A 23,864-nucleotide genomic window follows, 5' to 3' on the forward strand; every position below is an offset into this window, starting at 1 on the left:
TATTTTACGATTTCAAAAAAAAAATTATTGTACTAAATACTTATTGTAAAAAACCTTCTCTGAATTAATAGGAAACAAATTCTATAGAATGTTATTCATATATTTTGGTAGTTAGCAATGGTTGTGATGACGGTTGGTTTAAGCATGAAAGGTATTGCTATTTTTTCCAAAATAAACTATTGAAAGGAAAAAGTTGGAGTGATGCTTTATCATCATGTCAAGTGATGGGTGCACATTTGTTAAGTATTGAGGATGGAGCTGAAAACTCTTATATTAAAAAGAAACTTGAAGATGACAGCATTAAAAAAGGATATTACTGGATTGGTAAATTAAGTATATTTTTATATTTTATACTTTTGATTATGACTGTTATTGGTTCTTTTAGTGTTTTACTTTGCGATATGTTTAAAAATAAAACAAAAAAAAGTTTATAGAAGTTCTTATTTTATATTGTAAAATATATTTATGAAAGGACTTAATGCTGACAGAGAGTTTAAATGGTCAGACAACAAACATTCAAATTTTTCTAATTGGTTACCAAAAAGACCTGACAGTTATCTACCTGGAGAAAACTGTGTGGAAACAAATAAGATTGGCTGGAATGATAAAAATTGTTATGATTATAATGGGTTTATTTGCAAGTTTTTAAAAGGTAATACTTAGTTATGTTTTATTAATTAAGTATAGCTTTAATATAACGAACTTCTGGTTTAAAACAAAAGTTAAATATTTTATTTTCTAGCACTTCATTATATATTTGAGTCTTTAAAAGTATTACGTACTTAAATATATAATAAAATGCCAAGAATTCAAAATGAAGAAAAAATAACTGACATGTTAATCAAAAGGCTTTTTTAAACTTGCGTAATTTTTATTGGACATGCATATTTTTGCTGAAAAATCAATTAGAAGCGATGAATGAATCATTAGTTAGGTTTATAGCAATTTATTTTTTCTTATTTCATTATTTCATTTAGTCTTTTTAGTCTTAAAGATTTGATTTTACTATTGGATCTAATACATTTATGATAACAAATGAACTTTCCACATTTATTTTATTACGACATGTCGCTATTTAGATTATTATATCTCTACTTTTTCGCAATCGCTATTATTTTATATATATTATAGCTAAAAATTGTTGATCTGATGCCCAGCGGACACACAACGTTTTATAACGTTAGATTTTATGTTAGTACAACGTTGCCGGTTCGTCAAAATGGAAAGGTTTTGTAACGTAAAAAATCTTACGTTAGATTTACATTAGATACTAACGTTACATTAACGTAAAATTCTAAATTTAGATTAACGTTATACTAATGTATATTCAAGTTGGAAAAACATTGGCGTTTTATACTAACGTAAAGTATTGATTGTAACTGTGTAATATGTAATGTTAATATAGCTATTTAGTTATATCCATATAACCCTTAGCCGAAGCCGTTCATACGAGGCTTCGTGTCACGGTTATTATATGAACATAACCGTATAGTTTATTAACATTAAATGTTAAACATAATTGCAATCTATATTCAAAGTTAATATAAGGGCTTTTAACCCCTTACAAAGGGTTAGAAAAATAATTTCGGGTATATTCAAACCAAAAATACAAAAAATGTTTTTAATGACTTTTTTCAAAGATATACAATATATTCTTTTGTATATATGGCATATATTATAAGTTTACAAAAAACTTCAAAAAAAAAAAATTGTTTAACAATCACATGCTTCCTCAATTAATACTCTTGTGCAACCATTAATAAATGAAGAAAACTTTAAAATGCTTTCTATTTGATCTTTTATTTGTGCTTCCGTCGAAGAACCATGCATTAGCTGGATGACTTCTAAGATACAACATGGGATACTGTAAACGGGATGACAGTTAAAAGTATATTTTATTTATAACTGACTGTTTGTTTGATTTTTAACGCTAACGTTCAAAGTTCACAACAAATATATATTTAAGAAAACAAAACATATGTAAGGAAGAAGATATAGAACAATTTTGAGCTATTATTAACGTACCAATTATTGCTTTACACAACTTTTTATCTTATAATGATACCTTCTTTATATTACCACGAATTTACCTTTAATATTCAAATTGGCCGTAACATGATGCTCCATAATTCTATAAAAACATAATAACAAATAATAAATGGAAAACCACTACATTGTTATACTACATCAAGCGATCCAGCAAACTTATTTAAGTAACTGTAAACACAGATTAGAATAATAATTCAAAAAGTATAATTTCGAAAGGTTCTATATTTTTTAATAAATATTTTATATTCAAAGTTTCAACATTGAATCAAAGCTGAAACCTGTAGGGAAGAAACCTACATGAATGGAGCAGTTTTCGTAAAATATATTTTAAAAGTTATTAAAGTTGTTTAATTTTATAAACTTAAAATTATTTGATAACCATTAACTCTCGCACTATAATGCACTTCTCACACCAAAACAAAAAAAATGGTTCTGCCAGGAGAAATGTGCTATTAATGTGCCATTAATTCAACATTTTTAATGTTGTGTTTTTCCAATATGTTTAGACCATAGGAATAATGATTTTGTGTTTTTAATTGTTGTATTTTACACAACAATTTTTTAGCTTCTTACCACAGGAGTTTGGATATCAAACTAACCTTAGATGCTTGTATGCAAATTTGATTTTGTCCCATTCAATAAGCGTTCCATTTAATGAGGTTTTCCCCACACATTAATTTTAAAATTGTTTGTTTTTCTAGATTACTGTCCTTAGGCTGGATTTTTATATAAAGTTTACTCACAATCTAAATTGTAAAATAGTTAACAATTCCTCACTTGCAATTCTAGTTTTTCTGTGTTTTAAAACCCATTTGGCAATCTCTGTAACAATTACTCCATCATTAAGATCTTCATTATCTTCACTCATAGAAACGTCAGAGTCTAGATCACAACTCTCAGTTCCAAAAGTATCTTTTTGATAAGGCATAAAGTAAAAGTCAATATAGTTCTCAATTTCAATGTTTTTGAAATCAATGGAACTCTTGACTTCATTATTATTGGATTTGACATGCAATGAGTTGTCAATTTCTTCCTTTACAAGTACATTGCTTAAGGCTCGATAACTTTGGCGCGATTCCCTCAAGTATTTTTTTACTTGTTGATTATTCTAAAATATACATAATTTTTAGTAGTTTTAACAATAACAAGATATTAATGAAAACTGAACGCAATGAAAAATAATAATAATAATAATAATAAGAAAACCTAAATTTTTACTAATAAAAAAAACAGGTAAAAACTTATTTAAAAGAGTTAATATTCTAATATTTTCTAAACTTTAAAGAGTTTTTACTCCCTAGTTCATTAATCTCATATTGTAAATGTTATCATTTTTAATATTGTTATCATAATTAAATTCTAAATTTACAAGTCTTATTAAATAGTAATAATTATTAGCCATAATTGTGCCAGAAAATAAGCTGAAAACAATTTTTGTAAATACAGTAAAAATTTTTCCTAGTGTTTATTATCTATGGTTATTTAGGCTAAAATTTAAACTAGCCTAAAATAAAATCTTAAAATAAAAAGTAGGTATTACAGGTTTTTCAACAATAAAATGTAGCAATATTTTCAACATTAAACTTTAGTTTGCAAAACAATATCAATTGTGTTGTTTTTTTTATTTCAGTTCATTAGCTTAACTTTAAATTTCTAAGTTAAATAGATTATGTTAACATAACTAAATGAATATACAAACAAATACTAAAAATGTGAACATGCAAGAAGATTACAGGCACAGTATATACTATAAATATACAAGAAGAAACTAAATAACAAATAACTGCCTAGCAATAGCTTGCATTCTTTATATATATTGCATTCTTTATACATATTGTTTGGTATTTATTTATCAATGGAGAGGTCTTTTCAATATTTGCAATGTCATCATTTGAACTTTTGTTGAAGACTCTATGATTTCTATAAATAAAAATTTTAAAATACATTTTATTTTACTTACTTTACATTTTGATACTTTTTAACATTTATTGCATAGCAGATGATTTGTGAAGATATATGAAAATTTAATCTTCCGGTTTCAAATTAATAGTATACTCACGTTGTTAGTTGAAATATAAGCAAAGTGAGCAGTTTATTGAAATTCATTTTCCGCAGTTAACTTGATTTCAAAATATAAATACCATATTGCTCAGAGTGAGTAACTATCAGATTCAAAGGGTCACCATAGCAGCTTAAATTACATGAGCATTAGTCTCTAACCGATTTGATATTTGTTATTAATTTCAAGTAAAATATTAGACATATTACTCCCTTTTGTTATTAAAAAATCTAAACTTAGCTATATAGTAAAGTAAATATAAAAACTCATAAATAAAAACAAAACTGTCTATTCACTTTTTACAAAAACAAAAAAAAAACTTTTACACAACTAAAAATTTAGTAAATTAAAATAAATATTAAATCAATGGAATCAATTTCAAATATATTGTTTACAACTTGAATTTTTAGCTGTCTTCCCCTCAAGTTTAGATTTCTCTTTTAATAATTCAAATTAAATTATTCAATTTTTTTTTAATCAAAAATAATCATACCATAATAATTTAAAATAAAAAATTGTTCGATATGAAGATAAAACAATCTATAACATATAACAAAAACTATTCTATAATTTATAGAACAGGTTTTGACAACAATAAAAAATTCAAATTAAATCTTTTATCCTTTAATTAACCATTTATTAAATCTTTTATCAGCAATCCACAGTTTTAAATAATTGTGGGCTGTTTATTTTAAAATATTTTTTTAAAATTCCTCGAATTTATTTCAAAAGAGAATTCAAACCTTTAAACTTAGGCAATTACCTTCTAACCAAACTTATTTCCTATATTTTTTTTATGCGCTATATTTAAGACGATAAAAAAGAAAATAAATACGGTAGATTTTACAACGTTATGTGCCTGCTAGTTGGTGGCTACAAAATACTGACAAATCTGTAGCTAATGTATGAGCTATTGGTGTATACTATACTACGAGCTGGGTAAATATTGCTTCTTAAATAAGATATGTTACAAAAAAATTTAAAACATTTAAAAACCTAAATTTAATATAATATATTAAAGAGTGAAAAAATTGCATAATAATTCTTTTGAAACTTTTAAAAAACAATATAAATTTAAAAAGTTATTAGTGTTTTAGTGTCTTAAAAAACGCCTACTTTTGGTTCCGATTTTACATTAAACTGTGAGATCAAATTTTTTTTTTATAACAAAAAATAATCGTAGCTTATATATATCTTCACATAACTGAATTTTTCTTTTTGATTTTGAAAAGTTAAATCATTACTGCTTTACCTTATTAAACTAAAATTGCAAATACATTAACACCATCACAATAATGTTTGATAATAAAATTAACGCGACGTTTTAATTACGCGAACTTTTAAAAACTTAGGCTTATCATTAAAATTACCGTTTAAATTTTATTATAAGCTATATGCAACCTGTAGAAATTTTTATTGTGTGAACCTAACATTAATGGAAAACTATGTATATTTCTTATCAAAAGTTACGACCAATATTTCTTACTCGTGATTAAGTTTCACTTGAATAATTTTTATTTGGCAGCGACATACTTTGCGTAAAAAATTTTAATATTGCATATTGTATAAATATTGTAATATTTTCATAAAACCTTTATTCTTTTAACAAGATATTTAACGTTACCTAAACGTTAAATAAATAAAAAAAAACCTTTTGTAGACTTGACTTTCGTTCACATAAACTCTGTCTCTGTCTCTCTCTCTCTCTCACTCTCTCTCTCTCTCTCTCTCTCTCTCTCTCTCTCTCTCTCTCTCTTTTTATATATATATGTATATATATATGTATATATATATATATATATATATATATATATATATATATATATATATATATATATATATATATATATATATATATATATATATATACATATATATATATATTTATATATATAACTTATTTAATTTTAAATTTATTAAGTTCGTTTTTAGATCAATTTTATGTCATACTAAAAACTTTTGTAACCTGAACAGCGGCACACTTCGACTTAAAGACAAGGGGAAAATACCTGAATGAAAAAAAAAGACTCTTAAGGGTTAGGAATTCACTTATAATTATTTTACTCGTTAATAAACAGCTTTGTCTTGTTGTCGTTAGTTCTTTAATAATAATAAATTTAGGATAAAGTTGAGGGGAAAAATTTAGGAGAAAAATAAGATTTCGTGAAAAACAATAAAAATTTCTGAAGATTGTCTATTAAAAAAGTAACAAATATTAAAAAAAACAAAAACATTTTTAGCTATCTGAAGATGCTAAACATTCAGGCTCATATCTAAAATAATGTTTATATCTAAAGTAATGTAAAAAAGATTGTATTTTCATTTCTTTTAAAATCCAATCGTTAAACGCCAGCATGTTCAATTTTTCATCCTGAAAAGCATAAAATTTTTTAAATAAACGAGTGGTGTGAATGTTGACACTACTATACAAAATAAATATTATATTTTAAAAACCATGATCGTTTGAGCATAGAAAGAAAAGCTTATATAAAACAAGGAGCATATTCTAATTGTCTTAACTTCAAAATCCTAGTAAACCATTTTTAGAGCTTAATTTGAGATCTGTTCTAAAATTTTTGTCAAAAAAGATATTAAAAAAATGTGTTAATTTTTTAGAATGAGATTAAGGCACGTTTTTATTTTAAAAGATAGTTAACAAATTAGGTAATGTATACAATAAAAAATTTATGTCATATCTAACTTACTCTAACAATTTAAGCATTAAATAACTTGTAAAGTTTAGACTTTGAATAACTAGAAAATAAAATATATGAACAACAAAAAAATCTTTTACACTTATACTTGCTGATGTTATTATACCAAACCAAATAATAGCATGCTTCCTTTATTAAGAAAAAAAACATTAAATGAAGGAATGTTCTGTCGACAAATGTTTGCATGTCTAACTTGTTGTGTGGATGTTCTTCAAAGACAACTTAAACGTTATTTTTGTTATTATTATGTTACCCCCTTCCATCCCCTCTCCCCCAAATAATACCCCATCACTTTCACTATAAGCAAGGATATTATTACATGTAGCCCCCTTCCTATCCCTAATTATATAGTATGTGAATCATGCTTTAGCTACATCTCCTTTAGTCAGAAGGTAAGATATTAGCTCACTTATTTCAGACAACTTATTTCAGACAACTTATTTCAGACAACTTATTTCAGACATTGTCTTTAATTGTATCCCTATAATTTTTTCAGAATAAAAGATAAGATACTATTATTATTTATTACAACTAATGCCTCTAATATTACTCTGATCTTACAGGGGAAAACAGCTAACAAAAATTAATAAAAGTATAAGTATTAAACAACAAAAGAAAAAAAGAATGTTATTTAAAAAATAATTTTACTTAGCTGTCAATTAGTTAGCAAATACCAAATCATTGTTAAGGAGATCTTCAACTAAAGAGCTATTTTTGCTTTTCATTTTTTCCGTTGTAAATAGTCGCCTGATGAGTATCATCATCACTCCAAGTGTGAAAAACTCTTCGACCAATAACCTTACCTTCTAAAATATCTAGAATATCTTGTATAGTCAATGGATCAGGCTCAGGAAATTCTACACCTAGATTTTTTCTAGTTAGATTTTTCACTTTTTTCTCTAAACTTTTTCTGATATTTGTTCTTTACTTATGGCGATATGTTTTAGTAACGTACCGTAGCGTGGGGTAATTGGGCACCTTTTTAATAGCTTTTATCAATATAAAAACTTGTAGATAATTTTAAAAAGTAATAAATGATTTTTTAGTACTACATTAAATCTTTCTTAGCGGCACATTGGATTTAAAAAAAAAATATAAAGCGAAGAACTTATGTTAAAAATATACAAGTGCGCATTTACCCCTTGATTTGGGGTAAACGCGCACCTAATTACTTTTTTGATAAAATTACCGAACTTAAATGTATATATATGTGTGTGTGTATGTGTGTGTGTGTGTGTGTGTGTGTGTGTGTGTGTGTGTGTGTGTGTGTGTGTGTGTGTGTGTGTATGTCTATGTATATATATATATATATATAATATATATATATATATATATATATATATATATATATATATATATATATATATATATATATATATATATATATATATATATATATATATATATATATATATATACATATTTGATAAATATACATACAAAGTCGAATTAAACAATAGGCTAATACCAAATAAAACCATAAAAAATATTACCAATAGACCAGACTAGACCGTGGCCTGGACCCCAAAGATCCCCCAAAATTGGATGTCTACAAATTTTTAAATCCTAATATTTTTATATATGTATATACATATATATATATATATATATATATATATATATATATATAAATATATATATATTTGTATATATATATAAATATATATTTATATATATATATATATATATATATATATATATATATATATGTATTTATAGGTATATATATAAATATTTGTATATGTATATATATACATGTATATATATATATATATATATATATATATATATATATATATATATATATATATATATATATATATATGTATATATATGTATATATATATATATATATATATGTATATATATGTAAATTATGTTAGTGTATTTTACAAATAGAGTGCTCAATGTTCTTAAAGAACAGAGCAATAATAAATTAGTAAAAAACACTTATCTAACTTTTATCTTCGACTTGAAGTTTCACCATTGCTGGATCATCAGGAAGAGTTACTAAATCTCAAAAAAAATTTCAATTTATAGAAAAAAATAACAAAATTAAACTATCCCCATTCCAAAGAAAATTATTTCATAATTACTTTCTGTAACTTCCCGTTAACAAAAAAATATAGTAATTGAAAATTTTTTTTAATAATTTATAACTTCCTGTAAAATATTTTTTTCTATAAATTGAAATTTTTTTTGAGATTTAGTAACTCTTCCTGATGATCCAGCAATGGTGAAACTTCAAGTCGAAGATAAAAGTTAGATAAGTGTTTTTTACTAATTTATATGTATATATATATATATATATAAATATATATATATATATATATATATATATATATATATATATATATATATATATATATATATATATATATATATATATATTTATATATAATATACAAATGAAAAATCTTTGCCAAATATATAATTCATTTGAACTAAGATATCAGTATTAAAAAACAACATATAAATATATGAAACATACTTATATAGTATTAACGCATATACAAGTCACCAATAGTTTCTTTCAAAAAAGATATGTTTTTTTTTTGATATAGGGGACACGGAAGATGTTTTATGATTGAATTTCTTTCTGTAACAAAGTAATCTGGAACTTGTGGTTCTTTGAATGAGATGTTTCTTGGGTTTGAAGCATCATAATCTCGTCTAAAGTATTTAAAATTCTAGTTTTTATCTTTTCTATATTTACGATTTGGCCCACAATATGATACGGTGTCTTTTTTCCTTTAAACCATGCAACAGCATAAGAACCCTCTGCTAATAAATATTCAGAGGTTGCAACCACTCCAGGATCACCTATTCCTTTAGAATGAAGAGAATCTAATTTGTAAGTGCTTTCATTTGAGTAGGTATCAAACTTTTATTGTATGTGTGCTTGTTTTTGATGGAAAAATGAATCTTCAAGGTCATAATCATCATCATATAAATCAATTTTTTTAGTAAATAAATCATTTTTTTTACATTTTACTTTTTTCTTTCTGTATACTTTCTTGTAGCTCAATATATATCTTGGAGGTATATCATAACCAATCATTACTTTAAAGGTATTCAAATTTAGTTTTGAATTTCTTTCTTGTCTTTCTATACTTAAGGATTCATTAAGCTGGATGTTGTTTATTTTGTTTAGCTTTTGTTTTGATTGGAATTTAGAAGCTGAAGAATCTGTTGCAACATCTTCTAGTGAAACACTTTTTACTGGTGAAACCTTAGCTTTTTCCCACGCATTACTGCTCCAGGCTTTTTAGCAGAAGCTTCTTGAAGTTCTGCAACACATTTAAGAACTAATGGAGATACTAAGTTCTGAGACAATTTAGATATGTCTTCCCTTAAAATCTTGTCAATAATTTTTTTTCTGTTGAGTGGGTAGATACCAGATGTTTTGAACCAATTTACAGCAAACTCTTGCATGTAATTCATATAAGTCAAGAGATTAAGGAGCAATCTTGGAAAAAAAAAATTTTGTAGGGATGTATGAAATTTTCCTTCATCAATTTTCCATTCAGTTATTACTTTTCTCTATGCTGATTTCATGGGTCCATAAACTGCATGGTCTGATGATCAGTGATAATGAATTTGATATAATTACAACTCTTTCGGCATGTTTAGTACCTTTCCGAAATATCATTTGTTTCGATTTTGGATCTTCAGACAGATTGGTTTCATCATAGTTTATTCTGTTTTGTGGTTGAACATTTTTTATAGTATCTTTTAAATTGTTAAAAAATCTATTAACAGGTCATATGAAATTGCAGCACGCTTTCAACAAATATTTTGACATGTTCGATTGCACAAAAGACTTTTATGCCGCTCTAAAAATGATCTTACCCAATCATTACCAGGCAAATTTTCCTTAAAACATGGGTAATCTCTTCCAGATTTGTTAAGAAAACTTTGTACAAATAATTTGAGGTCTATTTTATCAAATGCATAGCCAAAATCACTTAAAGCTGCAATGTATTGTGCAATTGACACCTCCTCGTCTGATAGCAATGAACTCTTTCGACCAACCACACTACTTTTTCGTAAACCACTTATATGACACCTTAAAGTTCTGTTTATTATGTTTCGTAGCCTTGCCACACGTTTACAAAGTTCACCATCATTAACAAGTTCGATAGGTCTTTTAAGTTCACTATCAGAGTAAGTTTTGGACTATTTTTGAGTTGATTTTATATAGTTTCTCACCATTTTCACAAATCTGTTATAAAAAGTAAAAAATATGAATTAAAAACTCAAATTATTTGTATATTTAAGTATTAATTTTATTATCAAAAATATTATAAGAATAAAAACCAGTAAACTCAAAGGTGCTGATTTACCCCAAGTGCTCAATTACACACCTTACTTTAAACACCAATATTTTATGAACAATTCGTTTATAAGACTTGAAAACTTATGCGAGTTTACTGCAATATATGTATGGTATACTTGAGAAAAATTCAAAAATCTAAGAAAGTTTTAACTACAAATGCGTACCCTTACTGTTTCCAGTTAATAGTTTTTAGGGAATTCTATGAATCTATACCGTGATATAATTCACTTTTTATCGGTTATTTATTTTCTTCCAAAAGAGCTGTAATTAACAACTTATTCTTTCTAAAAGTTACTTTATGTATTTTTAGCTTGAAAATGAACTAAGCATTATTGCTAAATGTTTTTTTTGTCTTTTAAAATTGATTATATTAACGGGTGCGCGATTACCCCGTGAAGTGGGTAATCGCGCGCCCGTTAAGCACATATGTAACCTTTTCATCTGTGCTTATAATGCTTTCCCGTTAGGCACAGATGTAATCTTTACATCTGTGCTTATAATGTTTGTAGCTACATGCCTAAAATCTGTAGCTATTGATGCATTGTAATAATATTGCAAGTAATAAAATATGTACGCTACGGTACCTTTTTTATTGCTTGTATCATTATTACAATACAGATTTTAGGCATGTAGCTACAAACATTAAAAGCACAGATGTAAAACTAGTGTATTGCAACATGTTGTAGCTTTTTAGCTAGTAATTTTTTAAAATGCATTAATAGCTACACATTTTATCTTTGTTGCTAACTACTACTCAACAACAATTCTACAACAACATATATGGACACGTATTGTTCTAGTAATATCTAAATACATTTGTATACTTATATCACAGAATTTTAGTTAGAGGTTTTTAAACAAGACGTGCTACCTTCATAACATTCTGCAACTGATTATTGATTGTTTTCACTAAGCTCCGGAATTAACTTTAAGTCAACTTTAGTCAACATATTAGCTAAAATTGATATTTCACATTTAAAAGATTATTATAAGTTAGGCGTAAAACGTCTCATGTATCTTTATGCAATTCAAAATAATTTTGATACAAATTAATACTCTTGATATTTACAATCATTTCTTTTGATTATATACAAATACGTCTTTATTCATATACAATTATTTACAACTAACGCTCATCTGTTGTTAGCTTTAAAACAATCATTAACTATATTTAGACATTACATTAGTGTAAAAATTTATCTAATTTTTCTTTAACAAATTGTTTCTCCATCAGTAGTTTCATCAAAAATATATATATATATATATATATATATATATATATATATATATATATATATATATATATATATATATATATGTATATATATATATACAATAACTTATAATTCTGTTTACTGCAAACACAGCTTTTTTTTTAACTTCCAACAAGGCTGCAAGCAACTACTATTATAGTTGGAAGTTACTAGAAACGAAAAGATGAAGTTTATAAAATAACGATTATCAGACGACTTAAAGATTGCCAATTATATGAATTAGGAAAACAAAATGAAGGGAGAAAATTTCAAAATTTGATGTTTAAGAAAAAACTAGGCGAATATTTTCCGCAGCACTAAGAAAGAGTCACAGTATAAGACTAAGTATAAAGATAAGACTTAACGGGTGATGCGGAAGTTATCGGACAAATCCTAAGTTATCGGACAAATCCTTTCATTATTTGAGCATAATAATTAGTTTTTGTGGTTTTATGGGTAGGCATAAACGTTCTATAAAATATAAACTTTATTATTTGAAACACAATTATTTAAAATGAGGTTAAATGCTGCTGAACGAGAATCTTTTCAAAAGCGACTAAAAATGTTTTTTGTAAATAAAGCTGATATAAAAAAATAAATAAGTCATAAATCAATTTGAAAAGGAAGGATTTGCTCGAAGTACAATATATGATAATCTAAAAAGACTTAAAACTGTTCAATTGTTTTCTGATAGAAAGCGCCCTGGTCTTCCGACATCCTGGACTAGAGAAAAGAAAGCCGAATTAACGAGACTTGTCAGCAATCGAAAAGGGGACAGTCAGAAAAAAATAGGTATTAAATTCGGTGTGAATCAATCGACAATTGGTCGTCAGTTAAAAAAAATGAATATTAAATATAGAAAACGTGGAAAGACTCCAAAATACACTATAGAACAACAAATAAAGGCAAAGAAAAGAAGCAGGAAACTAGTTAACCCACTCTATAACACAAAATCGCTTCTAGTCATCGATGACGAAAAATACTTTTGTTTTGCAGGGGAAAACATGCCTGTAAAATTCTGGATACTACACAAACAACAAAAAGTCGTGCCCAGAAAGTGTTCGTTTTATAGGAAAAGAGAAATTTCCAATAAAATTATTAATGTGGATAGCCTTATCTGACCGTGGTATGTCCGAGCCATTGTTTCGCACTTCCAAGACTGTATCAACCAATTCATCAATCTGTATTAATGATTGTTTAGAAAAACGACTTCTTCCATTTATTCACAAGTATCATTGAGACTTTAACTATTTATTTTGGCCAGATTTAGCAAGTTCTCGTTATTTTAAAGATTCTCTAAATTGGATAGACCAATATGTTTATTATGTTGATAAAGAATTCAATCCCCCAAACGTACCGACCAATTGAAAATTTCTGGGGACATTTGGCACAGAAGGTTTACGAGGGAGATTGGCAAGCTTCAACAGAGCAAGTTTTGATTGATCGCATTAAACTAAAACTACAAGAAAATGATTTAAGCTTTTTACAGTCGCATATGAAAGGCGTCAGAGCAAAATTTAGATCAATTACAGATGGTGGTGTTTTTTCATATAAAAAATAATATAATTTCATTAAAAGATAAATGCTTTATTTAAAAAAAATATAATAGTAGTTTGTTTTTGTGTTTATAAATAAGTTATTGACGTTTTTATTTTGTCCGATAACTTCCGCATCACCCGTTAATTGAATGAAAATGTGGTCCTTCATTCACGACATAATGAGACGAAAAATAATAAATTCAATTTCTTTACAAAAAAGAATAAATATTAATAACACTGACATGTTCTGCAAAAAGCAAATCTCACAAAAATTTAATGAAGATTTTATAAATATTGGTCCAAACCATTCTAATAAGATAATTTCAAGATCTGATTTATTTAAAAACTACCTAAAACCCACTTATAACGCTATCATGTACAATAATGAACTTAACTATAAAGAATTTAAAAAAGCGTTTTACTCTTTAAAAAAAGATGAAAGCACCAGGGTTTGATTTTTCATCAAAGTTATCTTTAACAAAATCAGTCTAGTAGACCACTAATCACATACTAAAACTCTCAATAACTTCTGTTATTTACCCTGATAGACTTAAATTAGCGAAAGTAATTCCTATAGTTAAACCCAATGAACATTCAGACATAACCAACTGCCCAGTGGGCACAAGACCTAAATAAGACGTCTTTTGAACGTTCAAAAAACGTCCAAAACGTTCGATAGACGTTTAAAAGACGTCTTTTTTACGTCCTGTGCCCACCGGGTGTAGACCTATATCAATACTTTCTGTATTTTCAAAACTTTTTGAACATGTAATTTATAATAGAACCTATATTCACTTCACTAAAAACAAATTGTTTTACCCAAACCAGTTTGGATTTCCAAAAAATGTCCTAACTGAACATGCAATCATTGAATTAGTTGATCAAATAACTAATGGTTTTAAAGGAAATAAGTTTACCTTAGGAATTTTTATTGACTTATCAAAAGTGTTTAGATACAGTTAAATACTGCATCCTATTAGATAAACTAAAGCACTATAGTATAAATAAAACTTACAATTGAAATAAACCAAATAAACCAAATAAGTATAAATAAATAAACCAAAAAAGTTTAAAATAAAATTAGTCTTATTAATAGAAAACAAAAGATATGTAATATACAATCTGGAGTACTATATGTTTTATGTGGAGTTCCCCAAGGATCTATCCATGGTCCACTCTTGTTTATAATTTGTATAAATGATTTTTACAATGGGTTTTTTAAAACTGAATTCAGTTATGTTTGCTGATGAAACAAATCTATTTCTTACTAACAATAATATTAAGAAATTATATGCAGGCATGAATACTGAACTAAAAAAGTAAATAATTAATTTAGAGCTAACAAACTCTCGCTTTACTCAGAGAAAACAAATAATATATTCTTCCATAAAAAAATACAAGAAGAAAACCTTCCTCGTAAGTTGCCTGACGTCATCTTAATTGATAAATTAGTTAAAGAACAAGCCATAAAAAGAATATTTTTGTTGATAAGAATTTATCAAGGCTTCCTCAATTAAGATATATTCAATCTAAGATCACCAATATAATTGGTATAGGATGTATCGAGTTCGTTCAAATATCAATAAATAAAGTCTCAAACTAATATATTTTGGATTAATTTATTGCCGAGAAAAGAAAGAAATTTGTTAATATCAAACATTTAAAAAAATGCAATATTAAATTTAATTATTTAATATTAAAAACATAAATGAAAAGAGACATTAGTTTATAGTAATAATAATAAAGCCGTTAAACAACCCACAACTCGTTTTGCGGTAACATTGTTGCAACATTGTTGAAAAAATAAAACTTAAATAATATTTGATAAATTTAAAAAATTTAAATATATATAAATAAATTGAAAAAAGTTAACGTCTTTAAAAAATAAAAAAATAAAGAGAATTTCATGACGTCAAATATTGTGTTTAATGCATTCAGCATTTTTTTCTATTTAAAACAAGGCCTGCAATGCATCTATAGGGCGTATTAATGTTTTTATTAAAGTATTGGTGTATTATATTTTTATCTAAACATTTTTTTAATTAAAATACATGAGTAGACTCAAAGGTCACTAATATGAAATAAATTAATAGAAATCACTATGACCAGGTAAGTTTAATTTGAAATGAAAAAAAATTATTTATATGATTTTTCAGGTTTACGCCTCATTAATAGTATTAGTTTTATAGATTAAAAGAAAATGGTTTAGAAGCAAATTTTGATATTTTATACATATGTCTAATGAGAATAGTTTATAAAAATCCTACTGTTATTGAAGCTAGTCTCAAAATCTACAACAAAAAATCACCTCTACCCTGGCTGTCGCCCCACCTCCTCAAAAAATACTCAAAAATATTAGAAATTCAGCAAAAAATGTTGAGTCTAAAGTTTATGACCATTTATGGTTTCTAATTCCCCCTCTTATCTCATTTTGAATTTTTTTAATAGAACATCTTAAAATCTCTTTCGACATCAGAAAAAAATATTTAAATTTTCATTTAATAAAAAAAAATTTCACTACACCCTATTATCCGTACAGACTGACAGCTGAGATATGTGTGTGATGTGTGTTAATACACATTATATGTCATAATATGTATTGACACACATCACATGAGTTGTGTGAATACACATTTTATGTCATAATGTGCATTGACACACATCACTTCCACACATAAAGTAGGGTGTCCTTAAAATAGTGAAAATGTTAAAATAAAGAGACTATACTCACCAAACTATGTGGTTTAATCTATAAATAAAAAATATACAAAAAATTTTAATCTTTAGTTATAGAATTAGTTTCTAGAAATTCAGAGATGTTTTTTTAATGGTTTTACGCTCATAAAACTTAGGTAAGTATTCTTTGATAAATTTGAAAAACCCCAATTTACAAATTTAATTTGCAGAATTTTATAATGAAACACATGACCGTTACAGAGAAAAACTGAATCACAATATTAAAGACATTTTTTATTAAATTAAAGAGATAGAAAACAGTTGAAGGGCTTAGTGCTAAAAGCACTCAAGTCACAAAATTAATGTTTTGAGAAAATTTAGATTGATCAGAGATATAACACTTCAAAACAAGGATTTAAAATGGCTGGTCAAAGTAGATTTTCTTAAAACATTTACTTTGTGACTTAAGTACTTTTAGCACTTAACCCTTCAATTATAAAATAAAAGTTTTTGTGAGCTAATCTTTTGGCATTTGGTTTGCAATTATTTCAACGATCTTTTGCAACAAGTATTATATATTTGTAGCAAGCATTATATGATTTTGCCTCTGATCTTTATTTGTAGATGTCTTCATGTAATCTTGTATTTTTGTTATCATTTTGTTTACATATTATGAATATTACATATTTTGTTATATTATTGTTTTTTGTTGCGCAGTTATTAGTAGTAAAGACATTTAAAAAATAAACAGAATAAAAACTTTCTCCCAAGGTTTTACTCCTCTTTAAACCCATTCACTTTTGAAACTCTAATAATTAAAACAAAAAAAAAAAAAATACAGAGAATCTGGACCAACCAGAAAAGTGTTGTTTTAGAATCAAGAACTGGAACATTTTGAGGATACCCAAGCTGGCATGTAGGAGTAGTAAATTAAAATAGATTATTAAATTTTTCATTGTCGTTAACGTCATGCTCTCCAATTGGTAACACAACAAGCTAAGGAATTAGGTACTAAGAATGTTGTTTATACTCTTTGTTAAAAACTGTCTTAACTGATCATTGTATTGCTCTTGTATTTTAAGACTTGCCCTGAAAGCGTCAAGGTCATTCTTAGGTGCTTTTGAAAACTAAAAGATTTGTAAAAACCATGGTGTATAAAATACAGCGGCAAAAAAAATTCTTTTTTGCATCTCATTTTCTTCTTTTTTGGTCATTATTTTAACAACATTTTTTGCCATTTCCAATGCAAGGAGGTAAAGTCCATCTACCATAAAACACGCCTCATGACAAACCTGAGGTTGGTGGAATTTAAGATTGGTTACATTTCTGCCAAGATAAAATACATCAAGATAGCAAAGATTTTTATTATCACATCGTTCAGAAATATTTTTGAGCAGAGCTTTAAAACAGAAAGTAAAGGCATCTTTTGGAAGAGTGTACAATAATACATCAACTTGTTGGCTATATAACTCATTTTTACAATATTATTTAAGGTGTTTATTTCTGTACAATATCGTTTTACTTTTTTTTTTAACTTTAAATACTCTGATCTATGAGGAGCAATTTGTTTTTCCTGTGAAAACTTTAATATAGTGATTCATATGCAACTCATATATCTGATAACAAGCTGCATAACAAACATATTGAAGGGAAGTTAATTTTTACGCTCAGCAATTGAATTGCTTTTCCATATTTCCCCGTGTTACTACTGGTTAGCTCGCAGCAGCAAGCTAACAGTTTAATAAAGCTCTACTCTACATGCTTTAGATCAAGTCGATTTAAATTTTCATTACATATTGATATACTACTATCCTAGTTTCCTTGAACTATATGAGTCTCTTTTTTTTTTTTTTGAAATCTGAGTCTCCACTTTTTAGTTCTAGCTCTGTAAGCTGCACCATCTTTTTCATTAATGAACATTTTTCTTTCCTTTATCTGGTCTTGAAAGAGTACTAGATCATTTTTCTTGATTGAAACTTAAATTTTTCTGCAATGTTTTGTATTATCTTTAAACTCTAGTGATTTCATTTTTAATATTTTAGTGTATTTTAAAAAAACTTTTCTAATTTTTCCTTAGTTAAAAATAATTATTTTATCGTTAACAATTACAATAAAGATAGCAAAAACGATTACGAACTAAAAAAATACTTATTTTTTCACTTATAACCTTACTTGAACTCCCTTTTATATATAACCTCTAAAGCCTGCTTTGACCCATACAAAAATAGTTTTGGCAACAACATAATTGATCCTAAAATAGTTAACACAAACTTGTTAAAAACACACAAAATCAAATCCAAGACGTTTTTGTGGACACCCCCATTGTGAGACTTTGACAGCCTGAATCTGTAACTTTTCACGGCCTGAATCTGTAGCTAATTTCGGAGTTAAAGAATAGGTAATATCTCAACACGTTTTCCACAGAAGGCAATTGGTTTGTTGGTTGGAATTAGAAATTAGTTAACAGGATAATAAAGAACGTAAGCTGTTCTTATAGGACTAATAGCGCAGTTGTATTTCCTCTTTGCACCTTGCTTTATTTTCGTTTTTGAACATTCCATAATATAAACAAATAAAAATTAAAATTGTGAACACTTCTGCACTTTTGAGTTAAATTTATTTAACGAGCAAATCTATTTATACCTAGAATTTTTTAGATATTCATTAGCTTATCTAATAAATATTTTTGCGTGATTTTAATAACTTTTTTCATAACAATCATCACAAAAGCAAAAGTAACAAAAATAGGGAAAAAATAGTCTTATTTAAAGTTTTGAAATATACCTCGTGCAATTGTCGACTAGATGAATCATAACAAATGGGTATTTATTTTTTCTACGGAACAAAACTAAGCATTTGAGGGTATAGTCTTTTTTTTTTCGGACACCCTAATATACAGTGCCAGGCTTCTTGCCGCACTCGTGGAATTTTTCTGGCCGCCATGACAAACTTATTAAATCATATAAAAAATAATACATTGCGATTATATGTCTAAATTACATTCAACATAAAAAGAAAAGTTTTATTTACATTTTTTTTTATTTACAATTATTTAGCGTTTGATTGACAAGTTTTTAGCCTCAATTTTCTTAATAATAGGGGGCTTTTTTGGCTCTAATATGATTTGTTTATGTTTAAAGAGAGGAATGTGCGCGCTTATTTAAAAATATAATGATCATGACATGTTAGACTTTTGAAATAAATACAAAGTAATTATAAACTAAATTTTTTAATAAAAGTTTTATTATGAAAACAGGAGTTTATTATCAAGCAAGGAAATTCATATTTTAATGTTCCTTAAATTATCTTAAAAGTACAGTTGAAATTACGTGACTCAAAATCAAAAGTAACCATATTGAATATGGGAAAAACAAACTATTTTATTTCTAATGTGCGAAGTCAAGAAAACGTTATTTAACACTAACTTTATTTACTACAATTACTTTAAAAGAAACAGTGGAAAGATGTCTGCAAAACATAAGTCTTTTAGGTGATTTTACTTTATTTTTACATACTTTTAAATCTCTGATTCAATGAAATGATGACATACATTGCTATCTAGATATTATTTTAATTATTTTAGGCCATAAAAAGTGATATTTTGAAATTTATTTACCAATAGTATTGGTAATTTAGTAACGGCAATACTAAATTAAGATTTAATTAAAAGTAACCCACCGCTAATAAAGTGTGTCTAATAAATATTAACATTCGAAGATTTAGGAGACCATTACTTGCTACATTCACTACCATCAACAGCACAATTTATCGTAATTAATTACTTTCTTCGAAGTAATTCATCTTTAGGAAGACTGAGGTTCTTGATTTTTTATTTATTCTGTAAATGCAACCCATTACAAATTTTTTTATTGCAAGTTTTAGGCATTTTATTAAAAAATTAACATAACAAACGCAGCTGATCTTTTAGTTTGTTTTCCCCCAATTTAAGTTGGTAATTGTTGAATATCACGCAGATGGTTACAGAAAAGTTTTTACTTGTAAAAATCCTAAAACTTAAACAAATTTATCTTGGACCAATATAATATTTAATGAACTGTGTTCAAGTAAATTCAAAAATATATAAATATGTCACTTGTAAACTGCAATGTCCTAGGTCTTGAAGCATACTCAATAAAATGTTTATATGAGTATAATATTATATGGTACATAAAGATATGGTACAGCTGCATATGCAGTTGGACCTAACTACTGGTGAACAACTTATTTATAATTGTTAGTTATATAAAGTTAAACGCTAGAGTTTTAAAAAATATAAAATTTGTACTGATGTTTGCAAAACTTGATTACACATTCAATGCTAATATAAGAACTTTGAGGAGATTTTAATTTGATAACTTGTTTCCACCTTAATTTTGAGAAAGCTTATATATATATTTTTTACATAACTCTAATTAAACATCATCTTCAAACCTTTAAACACTTTGTGAAGATTTAGAAAGGTTTAGCAGGCTACACTTTATATATAATATTTATATATATTACTTTATATATAAAAAAGGTTGTCAATTGGATATCAATACTATGTATTAAGAAAAAAATTAAATTTATTTGTTTTTCTATTGAACAGTCATCTTTTTACAAGCAAGCAAAAAGTACTAACGTCCAAAAAGATAACGTAATAAAAATGGATTGCAGCATCAAAAAAGAAAAAGCAGAATTGATTCTGGCACATTTTTGTCTTAACTAATAAAATAACTGAAAGCAAATCAGAAAAAATTAAACAAGTTAATGAATTAAGTATTAAAAGAAATTTATTTTTGTTCTTTAAATGTAAAGCCATGTTATATGATAATGTAATAACTAGAAATTTATCAAAGTCTGTCTTTTTGTTTAAAATTATCTACTATTATTCGCTTTGAGAGGGTAATTTTCTTTACCTGTTATAAAATACAATAACTAGTATTTTGTTCAATTTAGCGGCTATATTTAACAAATATGTGTTTTTTAGAAATAAACTCATGAAGTAACACTTTTAACGTGATTTTTTGTGTGCATTTTTTCTTTTTTCAAGCTCCTTTACTTATTGTGGTTTGTTAATAGTTATATCCTAGAGTATATAGTTTATTATATCAAGAGATATTTGTGACATTTAGGTCATCAATTTTTTTTAATAGTTTATGATGCAACAAAATTTTGTAATTTTTAAATTCTAGATGGTCCTGCATTTTAAGCTAAAAAAATGTCATTGCAATAAGGGTAGCAATCCCAATCAGAGATAATGCTTACAGTTGTTCAGAATTTAAAAATGTTGTGGATTTACTAAGATTGCTAAAACGTCTAATAAGCAATATTCTCAAACTTCAAAAGTTTTTTTTGACTTGTAATTGTATAATTATTTAATTTCATTTTTATACAAAGCAATTTTTTATTTGATTTTTTATTTTTAACAAATGCGCGCAAACCTTTTTTTTATAAATTATTAAATCAGGTTGAGCAATTCTCCTTCTATTCTGTGATTGTATCAGGTTTTAAAGTAAGGGCGCACAAACACAAGTGTAATATGCCATAGCCTGTATAGACTAAGGCATGGTACACGTTTTTTCAAACAAAAATATAAGTTTTTTCAATTACAATATATGTAAGTTTTTTCATCAAAAAGTATGGCATATTTGGTATGAATAGAAAGATAATTTTAACCACTATTATAATCTGGTAAAAGTAATATGACTATAACAAATTGTCAAGTGTAGTTTTATTTAGAAAGGATGTAATTTTCAACAAAAAGTACCTTGGGGCTTGGCTATAGAAAAGTCTATGGATTTAATTTTTTCATAAAAGAGTGTATTGGTATTTATTTTCAATGAATGTAACTTGAGATTTATAATCAGACATTATTTCGAAAAATTATCCATAAAAAACCATATTTTTATGAAAATTGAAGTTATTATTTTAAATACCACATCTAAATGAGTATGTTTAACGATAATGTCACGTTAGATTCAAATAAACTATGGTAGTGTTAACTTTTCTACTAAAGTCATTTTTGCATAAATAACCATAACTGTTAGCCAAATTCAAAAAAAATGTTTTTGGTACTTAGTATCATTTTTAGAAATACTTATATTGTTAGAAATACTTGGGACTTATTCAGCTATCTTGAAAATATAACTTATTCCATTCATAATGTCTAAACAATTAAAAACGAAATGGGTTAACTTTATTAACAATTTACTTTCATTTTCAAACTTGTTTCGTTTTGATATCAGTAGTAAACTTTAATTGACATTCGGTTTCTTTTATAACAATAATTTAAAAGTAACATAAGTTACTTTTAACTTATTGTTATAAAAACAATTATATCTTTGAACACAAAGTCAATACAAATAGCTATGATGGCTTCAGTAATGTATAAAGATAAATACTTTTTATTGTTAGCACAGCGCAAAATGAAATATTTATTACATAATTCATTCCAACTACTTTTAAAAGTAGCGTATAATTTTAAAATATACCAACACAAATATGTTAAATTGGAATTAGGTTTATAAATTGTGTCATACAAACACTACCAGATATCTTTACAATTATATTGATATATCTACTGCAAAACTGTTATAACAGACGCTTTGGTTTTTTATAATATTTTGCCATTATTAACGAATTCTTTGTTTGCATAAATTAAATACCAATAAATAAAAAGTTGTTTGGCTTGCCACTAACAACCAATCAGATATGTTTAAAATTATTGGCTTTTTTTTTACGAGTTTGTTTGTTCTGTGCCTTAGTTGCATTGAGTACACTAATGTTTTTTATTATTTTCAATGCGAATTTTCTAAAAATCTTTTAAAATATTAATTGTGATAGCATATAATAAACTAACAAATATAATAAAACATCAATCAAAACATGTAAATAAAATGTATAACAATAAAATACAATAATACAAGCATACAACAACTATATGTATAGATATTAAGTTATTATAAAGTTATTTCGGCATTAATATTTAATGCCAGTTTGTATCATCATGATCACATGACGTAATCAATATATTTTTCTAATACATGTCGAGTTACTATTTTTATTTTATTGTAATTATTATTTTGGTGAATATTATTATTGTTGTGAAACTTTCCTCTAATTTACTTCTTTAATCTCTTTAATAAACACACTGTTCCTATTATAGAAACAATTAATCTAATCAGAATCAGTTTTGCGCGCAATGTTTATTATATTACTTACTTGAATTTTATTTACAGATTTTGGTGAAAACAA

The 23,864-nt window shown here is 26.1% G+C and overlaps 1 protein-coding gene across 1 annotated transcript in view; it reads left to right on the top strand.

The window, feature by feature from the left end:
- Window positions 1–23,864, top strand: part of LOC136085708 (snaclec 3-like) — a 74,900-nt gene that overhangs the window by 49,688 nt on the left and 1,348 nt on the right. The window contains exons 3-4 of the mRNA XM_065807027.1: window positions 112–324; window positions 473–652. Coding sequence (XP_065663099.1) covers window positions 112–324; window positions 473–652 — 393 coding nt within the window. The remainder of the gene's footprint in view (window positions 1–111; window positions 325–472; window positions 653–23,864) is intronic.

Source organism: Hydra vulgaris, chromosome 10 (genome assembly GCF_038396675.1).
Source record: "Hydra vulgaris chromosome 10, alternate assembly HydraT2T_AEP".
NCBI lineage: Eukaryota > Metazoa > Cnidaria > Hydrozoa > Anthoathecata > Hydridae > Hydra > Hydra vulgaris.